This window comes from Anopheles darlingi, chromosome 2, assembly GCF_943734745.1.
Source record: "Anopheles darlingi chromosome 2, idAnoDarlMG_H_01, whole genome shotgun sequence".
Taxonomy (NCBI): domain Eukaryota; kingdom Metazoa; phylum Arthropoda; class Insecta; order Diptera; family Culicidae; genus Anopheles; species Anopheles darlingi.
Window position 1 is genome coordinate 90,341,902 of NC_064874.1, and position 12,500 is coordinate 90,354,401.

At 46.0% G+C, this 12,500-nt stretch overlaps 2 protein-coding genes across 3 annotated transcripts in view; both read right to left on the reverse strand.

Annotated features, from left to right (window-relative positions):
* The window catches only part of LOC125952073 (vacuolar protein sorting-associated protein 54), a 4,061-nt gene extending 2,034 nt beyond the window's left edge, over positions 1-2,027 (reverse strand). Inside the window, exons 1-2 of the mRNA XM_049681333.1 lie at positions 1,731-2,027; positions 1-1,574 (exon numbers count right to left, since the gene is read on the reverse strand). The exon at positions 1-1,574 is cut by the window's left edge and continues 2,034 nt beyond it. Of these exons, the coding sequence (XP_049537290.1) occupies positions 1-1,574; positions 1,731-1,873 (1,717 nt within the window). The 5' untranslated portion in view covers positions 1,874-2,027. The remainder of the gene's footprint in view (positions 1,575-1,730) is intronic.
* Positions 2,028-2,351: 324 nt separating this feature from the next.
* LOC125952070 (tyrosine-protein kinase hopscotch) overlaps positions 2,352-12,500 on the reverse strand; it is a 19,312-nt gene continuing 9,163 nt past the window's right edge. The window contains exons 2-12 of one of the 2 annotated variants that reach the window (XM_049681324.1): positions 10,773-11,744; positions 10,271-10,599; positions 9,901-10,177; positions 9,655-9,818; positions 9,473-9,568; positions 9,288-9,401; positions 8,146-9,218; positions 7,688-8,071; positions 6,667-7,214; positions 6,260-6,597; positions 2,352-6,178 (exon numbers count right to left, since the gene is read on the reverse strand). In XM_049681324.1, the coding sequence (XP_049537281.1) occupies positions 6,037-6,178; positions 6,260-6,597; positions 6,667-7,214; positions 7,688-8,071; positions 8,146-9,218; positions 9,288-9,401; positions 9,473-9,568; positions 9,655-9,818; positions 9,901-10,177; positions 10,271-10,599; positions 10,773-11,033 (3,726 nt within the window). In that variant the 5' untranslated portion in view covers positions 11,034-11,744 and the 3' untranslated portion in view covers positions 2,352-6,036. The remainder of the gene's footprint in view (positions 6,179-6,259; positions 6,598-6,666; positions 7,215-7,687; positions 8,072-8,145; positions 9,219-9,287; positions 9,402-9,472; positions 9,569-9,654; positions 9,819-9,900; positions 10,178-10,270; positions 10,600-10,772; positions 11,745-12,500) is intronic. The other variant, XM_049681325.1, reaches the window with a different exon arrangement.

Sequence of the window (12,500 nt, forward strand, 5' to 3'; positions counted from 1 at the left end):
ACCGTTCGTGGCAATAGTTGCACACGCTAGTGAGCAGATTGGCCAGCTTGCTCTGCACCGTACCGTAATCGGTAGGTGAGAGGAACGCCTCGGTATCGATGAAGCTCACGTCATCCGTGATCTTGCCCGCACTGGCATCGGCCGTCTGCTGCATAACATCGTGCACGGCACGGATACGTTGCAGTAGCTTCAGCAGCGCACCCGTCGCACTCTCTAGTAACGTAATCCACTCCGCGAGGGACAGTGATTGAGCTTCTTCGCCGGCACCGGTCAGGCAGACTTCCGCATCGCCCGAGGCAATCACTTCGATCACGAGCTGCTTCACGATCGCTCGCACCGTCGTGATCGCCTCATCGCGGTAGGTATCGATGAAATCGAGGCTCCGTTTCCGTAGCAACCCAGAGATGATGCATATCAGCTTGTCCTCCTCGAGCACCTTTTCCGAGCGATCGCCAGTGAGATCACCAGACAGGGGCCGGTTGAGATCTGCGGTCGAGTACCGTTCAAAATCCGTCTTGAGCATCTTGTCGATCAGTAGCTCTATCTCGGACAGCTGTGATGGCAGATGGCGAAAGCAGTGAACACCAGTCAGCTCTTGACCGAGGATTTCCTGTGTCGTGCTGATCAGATCGAGGGCTGCCACGTAGTCCTGCGTGCTGAGCAGTAGCTGAATCATCGGTTGCGTCTGGTGTACGGTTGCCATCAGTTTCAACTTCTCCAGCACTCGATTATTGTTCGAGCGAACTCGCTCGGCCCTTATCACTCTCAGCGATTCGTGGACCATCGCTTCATCGATCTGAGCGATCTTGGTGCGGAGACGACGCACCGTCGTTAGCCCGGCCGCCATCTGCTCCATGATCGCATCTTGCGAAGTCATCGCGTGGAAGAAAGCAGATGATTTGTCGGCCACTTGCTTCGCAATCAGTACCTCCACGATGTCCAGATAGTGACTAAGGCGCTCCTGTAGCTGGCGGCTTGCTTGACGAGCCTGCTCACTTCCCCCGGCAGTCGTAGCATCTCCGAACCCGATGCCCGAAAAGACGGCAGCGAAGGTAGCCGGACGATGGAGTTCCAGCTGTTGCTTCAGAAACACTTCGGGAATGTCGGCCAAACTGGCGGTCACTCCGTTCGGTAACCGATCATCACTGGCAAGGGCACGCTGGCTAGTTGCATCGGCCGTCGGAACGTTCGCGATGCGTGTATGCACCCGATAGCGGACGCCTATGCGTTTTCGGTAGGCATCGAACTGATCCCACCGTACGTCCGGTAGTCGGGCCGTCCCCGGGATCGTGGCGCTCTCGCTGAACGTATCGCCCCATTTTTTGGTGAAAAAGTAAGTCTGCTTGCCCCGGCTAGGATCGTTGAGGACGGCCGGCAAGTTCTGGGCCGCACAAAACACGGACCATTTGATGTGCGGATCCTTCTGCTGCGCGTTCACGTGGCATCGAGTGACGTGGGTCTCGTAATCTCGATCGCACACTCCGTCCAGCGGGAGCGAAGAGCACACTCCGTTGTAGCCGTAGCGGCACACGAACGAGCCTCCTTCCACCGTGCAGTGACTCTGGCGAAGGTGACTATATTAAGGGAAGGAAAAGACAGAAAAACAGGGCAGATAAGAGCATGATGAGACCGCCGCGCCCCGAGCGATTTCCGTGAGTTGACCTCGGACGGCCCCACAACTAGGGGTGCATGCGTTGTGTAAATTGGTGCTAATTAAGCTAGCCACTTACCCCACGAACTCGGCCGCACTTTTGAACACGATCTGGTGCTGGTTATCGGTCCGGTTCGCCGAGGGCAAAAGACAATATTGGCAGTTTTGCCAAGGCGGAGGAGGTTCCTTCAAATCGAAGCTTCCCGAGCTGGATTTTGCCATTGGCACATACTGTCGAACGGCCAGCCAGCAGCAGAACGATATTCCCCACGATCTATGGCTTCTTCTCGGTGCACTCGGCGTTTATTCAGCGAATATCCTGGATTCCCTTTTCCCAAATTCCTACGAAACCCCTTCCACCTTACAAAACACCGATTTTTTTTACGCGTGTTTGACAAGCTTGCTGGTCATAAACGGATCCAGGAGTCGCTGGTTCCGACTCTCGAAACCACGGTGAGGTAAACGACGAAGCCCCCTCGCTCGCACAAGCCCGAGCTCTGCTAAGAGTGAGCGAGATAGAAAGTTCGTCTTGAATCGGACGTTTGAATGGACCGTTGGGGCAGACACGTTTTGCTTTTTTAATTTCTTTATTTTCCTCTCTCTCGCTCGCCACTGTGAACATCAATAAACATCTAATTCTTACTGCAACAGTTTACTCCTGTCCGGTAAAACGTGTCCTCCGGCCCGGTTCCCTTTTTGTATGTAAAGGACTTGGCCTGGAATCTGACCGCGCAAGTACCGGGCAACGTGGAGAACACGGAAAAAGTATCGTGCAATTGATCTATTTTCTTCTGATTTCACATTTCGTTTCGATTAAACGTACGTACGTATACAGTAGTTGAATGGTTTCGTGTACTATTATTTTAGTTATAATAAACAACAAGAAGTGCAACGGACTCGCGCCGCAGTAGACGGCGGAACGGGACGTGCGCGTGACTCAGAGTAATTTTCTATTTTTGCTAACATCATCCTCCACTTCCAGGTCTATATGTATTCGTTTGTATCGTTCACCACAAAATCACATTGTTACAACAGTTCGTTAAAATTTTGTACGACCATGGGCGGAGAGAGGACCAGAAAGTGTTTTGAGCATTAATTCTTCATTCGCTCGAATGAACCACCGATCGATCGTACTTCTAATTTCAATCAACTCCCACAGAATGGCTTATTAAAATTACTCCTCTTTCTTCCTGGCATTTTCTATTTGGTTGAATACCTTCCAACATGTTTCGGGTTCTTTGCTGATATCCGGGCGAATGATGGAGATCCGATTAGCGCAGCAAATGGCTTGGCACTGGGCTGCGCCTTAATTGATAAAAAAAGAATTAATTAACAGAAAAAAAACAAATGAAATAATAAAGATTTGAAAAAACTTCTTTATTCAATGGTCCGTTGTACTTTGTTTGAAAATTGTAAAAAGATGTTTAACCATTTCATGTACTTTTCTTCGAAACCTTTTAGTCAAAGAACACGCTTCAACATGTAATTCATAATACTCACTCGCACCCTTTCATCTACTCTGAATTCTCCTCCTTAAAAGCAGTATTTGCATTTCATTACTTAAATTCAAGCCTGACGCTTAGATTAAAAGGCAACATAACACAACCGCACATTTTGTTCAAAAGGAGCTTTAGAAAGGAAAGCAAAAAATGCTTTAAAATATACATCATATCTCTCTCTTTCTTTATAACACTTCATAATGCAGCTGGCCTTCATGATTTAATCGAAAATTTAGCAAAACAATAACATAATACTTAGAACCGAGAATCGCTTACTAGGCGAATATGTAGCTGCAGTTAAAAAGCATTCTGCATACGAGTAATAACTCTCTCTCCTTGCGACACAGCTTAGCTCGCATCCTCTTGTAATGAGATAAAGGCCAAACGGAATTCATGTTCCGTCCAACATCCCTATCTCTACCCTAATGACAACACAGTTCAACGATCACTTGTTCACTCTCTTTCGCTGCTCGCTGCTTGGTTAAGTAATAGTTCTAACATTAAGTTGACTAATCGGATCGCTCCGTTCGTTGCAAGCATTCTATTTAAACCCCATTCCCTATCCAATATGAACATGAGCAAAAAGCGGAGAAAACGACAATACCAAATAATTAAATAAATTCGAATTCGTTCTTCATACGGCACACTTCATGTAGCCCATCATACGCTTGTATAGTAGAGAAACCTTCACAACATCATACACCTGACCGATGGCCGCTCTCTCGTGCAGAGACACAACTGGAGGACGATAAACGGAAAAGGTGCTGACGTTTTTAAGCCACATTAAACCCTCTCTCATTGCTCTTTTTAAACACTAATTAACCAAACGAATGATCCCTCCCACTCTTCGTCGCTGCGAAGAAGCACGCGATGTCACGTTTTCCTACAAGGTTGGTTGGTCAATAACGTGCATGTTTGCTACGCGCGTGTCTTCATCGTGCATTCAAATTCGCCTTCTTCTAATACAGGTAGGCCAGCAGTCGTGTTCTCATACTATTCTCCGATATCGTCCCGTCTCCTCCTTGCTTTCAATCTTGAAACCATCGCAATGCTTCGCATAACAAACCGGGACACGTTATCGAAAAAGCTACCCTTTGACATCTACTATGCCCCTCTACCCTACTTTGGTTTAAAACCATGGTCGTCTTTGAGTGGGGTAACTTCATACTACTTTGCATCTTTGAAGTTTTAAAACGATAGTTCACTACCATCATAGTCCTGCTGCTCTTACTATCTTCATTCCATGGGGGGTTTTTTGCCTTACTTTTGTCTCATTCATATATATCGTCTTCTATGTCTTCGGGTTGCAGTTTTAAGTGGCACTTCGAGAAATTGATCTATGTTTTTTATCCTTCATTCTGCTCTTCCTCGTTCCCTTCAAGCTATTTTACGGTTATTCTTACTCTACAGTAAGGTACGATGATCATGGATGCACCCAGAGACATCCACAATCAGGGAGAGTGTCGCGCGTCTATGCGCCTGAATAAAACTATTTCTTGTTGTGTCTGTCTTAGCAGAAGCAGCGAAGGGTGTTATGAACTCCCATATGTAAGCAATTTAATGGAGAGTGGCATTACAGTACACTATATACGTACTGTGTTCGAGTTTCTCACGGTACGGTACGGCACGAAGACACGAGTATCTCGTTTTACATTTTAAAAAAGGTTAATATAAAATAAGAACCTTGGTCAAAGTATTTGTCAACCATGAGAAACCATTGGGTTCACCTTTTGTTCCTAAATGAAAGAGTCTACATACTCTCTCACTTTCTCTCTTTCATCGTTCATAAGTCTTTCGTTCATAATGTTTCATTTAATCTCTCTACCTATGGATCAGCGTAAATGTAATTACGAGTTTGTTTCTGTTTCTTGTTTGCTTGCTTGGTACTAGGAAGAATAACAAGCTCACGCTAATCTGCGTGAGGGTCAGAGTATAAAATGACGGTACGTTCGATTACCAAAATTGACGCATAAAACAAGATATAGTTTTACCAATTAATCACAACACGTGCATGAAGGTCGATCGTGGTCGGAGGCGGTGCGATCTTTGACTGTAGCGACCTATTTAAAGGGAAAAAGGTTCTCTTTCCCGACTATCGGTTCCCTTACATCATGTTCAATATAGTCCACTCGGCGCCACAAGCTACTGACCGCTTCATTCATTACTACTAGAACAGGGAGGGAGTTCATAGTAATTTTTCAAACTATCCTATATCCCGCGAATAAGCCACATCTATGTATACATAAGGTAATCACGGTACACACAATTCGATCCATTTAAGATTAAGAGCTTAGAAAGGTGGGGTAAACAACAGTCCATTTGGCAAAAAACAAACTGCTTGCTGGACGATCATGTGGAGGTGGTGGTGCTGATGCACCCTCTTTTTCTGCTTGTAGACTCGACATTGGACAACGACCGCGGCGACATCGAAGACAGCAAATAAGGGCCTCGTTCCGCGATGTAGAACGAGGACCGAGTATTTGAGTGTTTGTGTTACTATACGTTTGACGAGATTTCACCTGATGAACTCCATGTGCGCCACCACTTTTAGGTCGTGATTTTTTAAGTATAAGACGTGCATTCGATTAGAAGTAGGTTGAATTGAACAAGAAAGTCCAAGGACCACACACTGTATACGCTGGAGTATGGCTAGCCGTTAGGATGACTTGTACAGCTTCCGTGATCGTTTTGCTTGATAAATACCCTTCGCTCAGCTTCGATGCTCGTTGTTCGTTGTCCACAGCCTTTGACAAGATGGATTTTCTTATCGTAGTTCATAATTCAATACTAATATAGTACTGGCATCACACACAAATATCCTTCCAATATGAAGAATTCGCCTTACATTAAGTTCATTTGGTACACCATGATGCAACGAGAAAAAGCTTAAACCTCTTCTCCGGACTGACCAATAATCTCGTCTAGCAATTTTAGTAGCTGTTGGAATGACAAGCGTTCGCTTGGATTCCTCTTGAAGCACGGTACCATCAACTGTTCATATACGTACGCATTGTCGTGTAGCTCCAGGCTGCGGAAAGAGGAAAAATAGAAAATCGATAAGGCGATTCTCGTCGTCGTCGTCGGGATTGGAAGTAAAACTAATATTTACATATTTTCTTGCATTTGCAGTAAATCATATAGTTGCTTAGCGCTACGCACGTCCACCTCAGCGTAGGGTGTGTTTCCGAAGGTAAACATTTCGTACAGCGTTACACCGTACGACCATATATCCGATTGGAAGGAATATTTTTGCGTTTCGAGCGTTTCGGGTGCGTACCAGCGGATTGGAAGCTCGCGTGCATGCCGGGCTACGTAGTAGTTGCTACCTTCAGTCATCTGTGCCAACCCAAAGTCGGAAATCTTGACACAATCGATACTTTCGACTAGAATGTTCCTTGCCGCTAGGTCTCGGTGAACGATTTTCTTCTCAAACAAGTAGTGCATTCCCTGGAAGCATACGAAGTAAGCACAGTAAGTATGATACCCCAAATGTCGTAGGAAATAGTCGTCACTTACATTTGCAATGTCTCGCGCCATTCGCAACAGATCCAGCTCCTGGAGATTGTAACGTTCGTAACCCAGGAACGACAGTAGTGATCCTTGCGGTACGTACTCCATCACTACGACAAACTTCGGTGGGTCATCGATGAAGCGAATGAAACGCACAATGTTCTTATGCCGCAGGGTCTTCATGATCTCCACCTCACGATGGAAATCAATCAACGTACGCTCCATATCGGGCCGATCGTCATGCAACGTTTTCAGTGCAACCGGCATAGAAGCGGAGCCTTCCTCCAGCGTACCACGGTACACTCGGCCATAATTCCCTTCGCCCAGCGTCTCGTGGAAGATGATACGCGAAGTGAGTCCCAGCTGTATGTAGTCGGGGCAATCGTAGAACGTTCGTTCCTGATACGAATCACCACTGAAATGTTTGGCACGGTTAGCAGAGATGAGCGGCATTGAGCTGCTACCGCTAGATGCGTTGCTTCTCAGCTCGCTGTCGCTACCATTGCTGACGTACGACGATGCAGATGTACAATCGGTTCGAACGATGGTTGAATCTGAGATGATCGTGAGAAAATACAAAGATTAATTCATTTTACGCGTAATCGAGGCGTAGAATAATTTGTAAACAATAATATAATGCAATGACTACGGATGTACCAAAGATTTGATTTCGAGACATGTAGCACTTGATAGTGTAGCATTCGTAGTTATCATTGGAGAACGACGCATTGTTTTGAAGATATGCCCATTACCCGGATACACTAGCTCCGTGCACCACTACGATGATATATATACATTTTGTGTAAAAAACAGATACAAACAGTATGAAAAATATCTAATGTTGTATGAATCAACACACAATTTACACAGTTTAACAAAATGGCATATTTTTACACTGAGATAGTGCAATCGGCCAGTTGTGGCTATGCAACAACGTTATATTAAAGGAACAGTTGATTGATCCTTTTGAAATTGTAACTATTATATTATTTTTAATATAATATAATAATAAAAAACAAATAGTTACTTGGCAACGGTAGCGTGGTACGACACAGTTGCATGTAAGTTGATGCTGGTGGAGTCCGGAAGCACTCGAACTGTTGCTGGGTAGGAGGGCAATACGGCGATGAGACAGGCGGGTGATTTGCCTGATAGCCACAAGCATGTGACCGAGCAGGCTGATAGTCACGTTCCTGCATTCTGTAAAGAAAGCCTTGCCGACGCCCGCGTTGGGTACGACCTCCTGCACCTGGATCATACTCACTGGTTTCCATTGAAAGGATGCTGTTCTTGAACAGGGATCCATTCAGCATGTTAGTGGTTGTGATGCCACCATTGGCATTGCCGTTGGATCGGCCAAGCGTTGGAGTGATGTGGCCATTTCCTACCGTGCAGTAGTTATCCAATTGTCCTGTTGTGCAAAAGCAGAGCAACCCGTCAATTAGAATCGATCTAGAATGCGGTTAGAAAATAAGAAACACTTACTTGCGTGCACCAACAAGCCGATGATCTTTTGCGGTGCATAGCGTTTGTCTGGATCACCGTGCCATCCGTATGTAAGACATTCAATGATCTGCTTGCACTCACGCAGCTCGCTGACCATGGTTTGGAGCCACTTGCGCGTTGGCAAAAAGTCGGCCGGTTTGTAGATGTGCATCTTTCTCCCATGGCTAAAGATTTCCCACAGTGTCGAAGTGCAGGCCCACACATCCACCTGCAGATCGGTGCGTATCTTTGACATGCTAGCGGCGCTCAGATCCTGATACTCGTACGGTATCCAAAGCAAATCGTGCTTGGTAAGCCGCCGGTGCGCATGCATTCCGGGGTCAGCAAGTTTGGCTCGAATAACACTACCCTTCCGCTCGGTCACCAGCATTGACGCGCAACGAATGTTGCCGTGCAATATTCCGTGCTTCTGCAGATAGTTCACAGCCCGAGCTACAGAGTGAGCCACATCGATCAGTGTCGTCGGTGGAATGTTGCGCTGTGAGCGCAAATACTCATCCAACCGACGATGCCGACCGTATTCGAGCACCATCGAGATTGGTTTGTACAACGTCATTCCGTATAGCTTGATGATGTCAATGGAATCGATCGACGCCCATAAATCGGCGATCTGCAGGAAATCTTTCAGATATTCACCCTCTTTGTCGGGTTTCAGCAGCTTCAGACTGACCTCTAGTTTGCTATTGTTCGGCAGCAGGAAATCTGCCTGCGTACACTGCGTAAATCCATCCGATTCGTCCTCGAATGCATTTCGATTGATCACCAAGTCTTTCATCGCATTTACGATGCATGTTTGCTTCTGGCCCAGCTCCTGTCGGCCACCATGCAGTAGCCGCTTTGGTGATGCTTTTGGCAGTGTACGACACAGCAGCAGGTTTGGGGCATTGTCGTTGTCCGAAGGTGGCAATCGGTAGACTTTAGTGATCTCCGGATTCAGACTGCTAAATGCTTCCTTCAAGCTATTGCACGGAATGACTGTCTCCTTATCACGCTGTACATGCCACTGATCATCGATGCACTTGTAGATCAGCTTGTACGTTTTTATCACACCTCTAGATGAACAAGGAAGCGGGGTATTGTTGAAATATCTAGGGTCATCAACCATAATGTCCATTACTTACGCGTCTTCGAGCATATCCACAAAGTATGTATCGAAGTTTTCCTCACACTGCCGTATGATGCAGGCACCGGGTGTGCTGTTCTTTTCACGGATTTTGTCTGTAGAATATTTTCCACTGGGAATCAAGCAGAGATGTAAATTGGAATAAATCCCAGTTATCCTTCGAGTTCGCGTTAAGGGTCTTACCCGATTGGTCCGTGGAACTTGAGTTCCTTCAATCGATTCAAAGATGGCGAAGAAACGTACTCTTGACATAAGTATACCGTCCATTTGCACATTAATCTGTAGAATGAAAAACAAAAGAATGCCAAATAGGTGTTAAGACGCGCATGATTCCTACTCATCTCATGTTCATTCACCGCCATTACCTATAGTAACCAGCTAGACACGTTACAAAAGAAGTCATTTCAGTCTGATCATGGAAGTGTATGCAGTACGGGTCAGCCTGATCTTCAAGTGCCAGATTGACCTTCCGTTCAGGTTCTTCCACTAGTATGGACAGTATCTCGTCAATATTGGCCACATGTTGCCACTGTTGTGATATGAGATAAAAGAATATGAGCCAAGGAAAGCGACTACAAATTATACGGTCTCCGATAGTACACATTACAAACCTTGCTCGAGTATAGCACTTTGAGCCCTGGACTGTCTCGTGCATCTTCCGCCTCCACAAGCTTTTCATTCTCGCTTCTTTTTGAGTCTTGCTTAATAGATGATGTGGATCGGGAGGATCGTGTGTTGCCGTACGGTTGGAAGCGCAGCTTCACCGGACATTTGCCGGTGCGTGAGCTCTGCTCACCTCCTGGGTATGGTATTTCGGCATTGTACTCTTCATACAGATAACCCGGGGCTATGTTGTCGATGTCATTGATGTAAACGTTCTTCACATAGCTTCAGAAAGTGATAGAGAGAGAGAAAGAAAACCAATGGTGGTGATTACGATTACGATGGCTTTTCCCAGTGAAGACGACGATCGACCCTTACTTCAAATCATGATCCCTGTTGCGAATGGAGCTGAGCTTGTCGAAGATTTCTTTGTGAGCCTTGTTGAAAAGGAATAGCGAATACTCGCGGTTAATCTTGCGCGGGATGTATTTGTCGATATCCCGTCGCAGCTCGTCCAGTGTTACGTTGTCCTCGATCATTTTTCGATACATGTCGTTCACGGAGTATCCCAGCACTCTGCTCTTGTGGTCCTGTTTTTGATAGTTGATCTCCGGTATGCGGTTCTGCAGGAGATCGTACCGCAGTTGGCTGTAGTAGTAGTTGAACAACGACTGGTCCAACGTTTTCAGGCATGATAGATCCGGAATCTGTAAATGTGGTAACACAATAGCATTGACATTTTGGTGGTGGTGACCTTTTCCTATCTCTAGGCTACTATGAACATTGTGTTCACTTGCAGAGGTGTGAAATGAACCATTCCAAGCTTAAGTCCAGCTCGAAATAATCGGGACTATAAAATATGAAAGAAATGTAACACTACCTTGAAGCGGACACGGAAGTCGTACTTTCGATCGGTCGAGGGACGATTGCATCCAGCTAGGAACCTTGTGTGTGTGTGTGCGTCGCCGTGTATGCGCAAACCGATGAGCGAAAACACTAGGGGCCGAATTTTCAGCTTCTCGCAGATCCACCGGCATATGTCCTCGCAGGTATCCTCCTGACCGCCATTCGCACCAACTGGCACGTGGAGAAAGCTGTTCTCCACGTAATTGAACACCTGATAAGCTGCTTCATCAGGCATTGTGTTGTCTCGGTATGAATGGACGGGGCGTGCGTGTGACAGAAGAGACCGCCTCCTCCTGACCAAGTTCCCTCAGCTCTCAGCGCCGCCACTACCAGCACACCATACTTCACTTTGTTATCTCTTTTCTATTTCTATAAACGTTACATACTTCCGGCAACATCAATGCGACCCCTTTGCTTCGCTTTGGAGGGGGGGTTTATCTTTTCGACTAGCTAAAATTTTTGCCAAATAGCTGCGCACGGTCATTGAGCGCGCTGCAACTTCATCACACACGTCACAACACGTTAAAATTGGAAACCATCTCGGGGTATCAGTGAACGCTACATACCATATCTCACTCACAACAAACGCACTCAATTCAATCACCTGCCGCAGCGTTCCGATAGGAAGTTATGTGCCTGGTCGGTCAACCTACCCCCCATATACCTGGCTAGCTACCACGTGTTACGCACTTTGAACATTTCACAATATATCACAGATAGCGTTGGTTTCGTCGCGAGACTGCCGGTACTAGCGTGTTGCCGGCTTGTCTGTTCACCCTATTGACCACTTTGCGTGAATTATGCTTCTGTCGGCCCACGCTGATAACTGCTGCTTGGACACGCTACAACACGCACTTGATTCATTCTTTTACGCCAAATATTTACTTCCTTAGCGATTTTTCAAACAGTCACGCTGTGACACGCTCCAGCCGCTTAGCGCCAATGCCTGGAAAAGAATTCGGAGAATAGTATAGCGTTAGCGCCTTATCAATGTGATTCAATTTGGAAGATAATGACTGTTTCTTAAGCCTAGCGCATTGAAATTGCGCAAACGAAAAATTGTTAATTGCGATTAGTAATAGAAGAACCCCGCCGTTTCGTCGTGGAATCCTGATGGAGGAAATAGTTGAATTAGTGACCGTTTTATGTCAGGATAAGTAGGTCAGCTTCCATCTGATCGACCGTAAAAAGTCCTGCATAGGAGGCACTGCATCGTTCTATTAGTAGGTGTAAGATAATTAATAAAAGCTAGAATATAGTTCCCAGAAATTCCCATTAAAATCGATCCTCTCCCGGACGAATTCCGAAACCAAAATATATTCGCATTAACTATTTAATATTCCAATAAACCTCACCGAATCCTTCACCCAATCAAAAATATATCAAATACCAACATTCGTTTCCATCGAACAGGATATACAGCGCGCGCACATGGTGAAATTCCGAGTAAATAAAACACCTGATATCCTTGCACTTTTTTTGTTCACTATACACGCTACTTTTCTGCCATTTTTATGGTTCCTTCTGACGAACGCCGCGCCACTCAACTCACATCATTACCGGTGAGGTGTAACGGATTTTCTAGAGCTCGTTTGTTCGGTCGAGCAAAGCGTATCGATCGGTGCATCCGCCACCTCCTGCATGTGCAAAATCCCTTTTGCTGCCTGCCAGCCTGCCTCTGCTGCATTTAACTAGCGCGTCC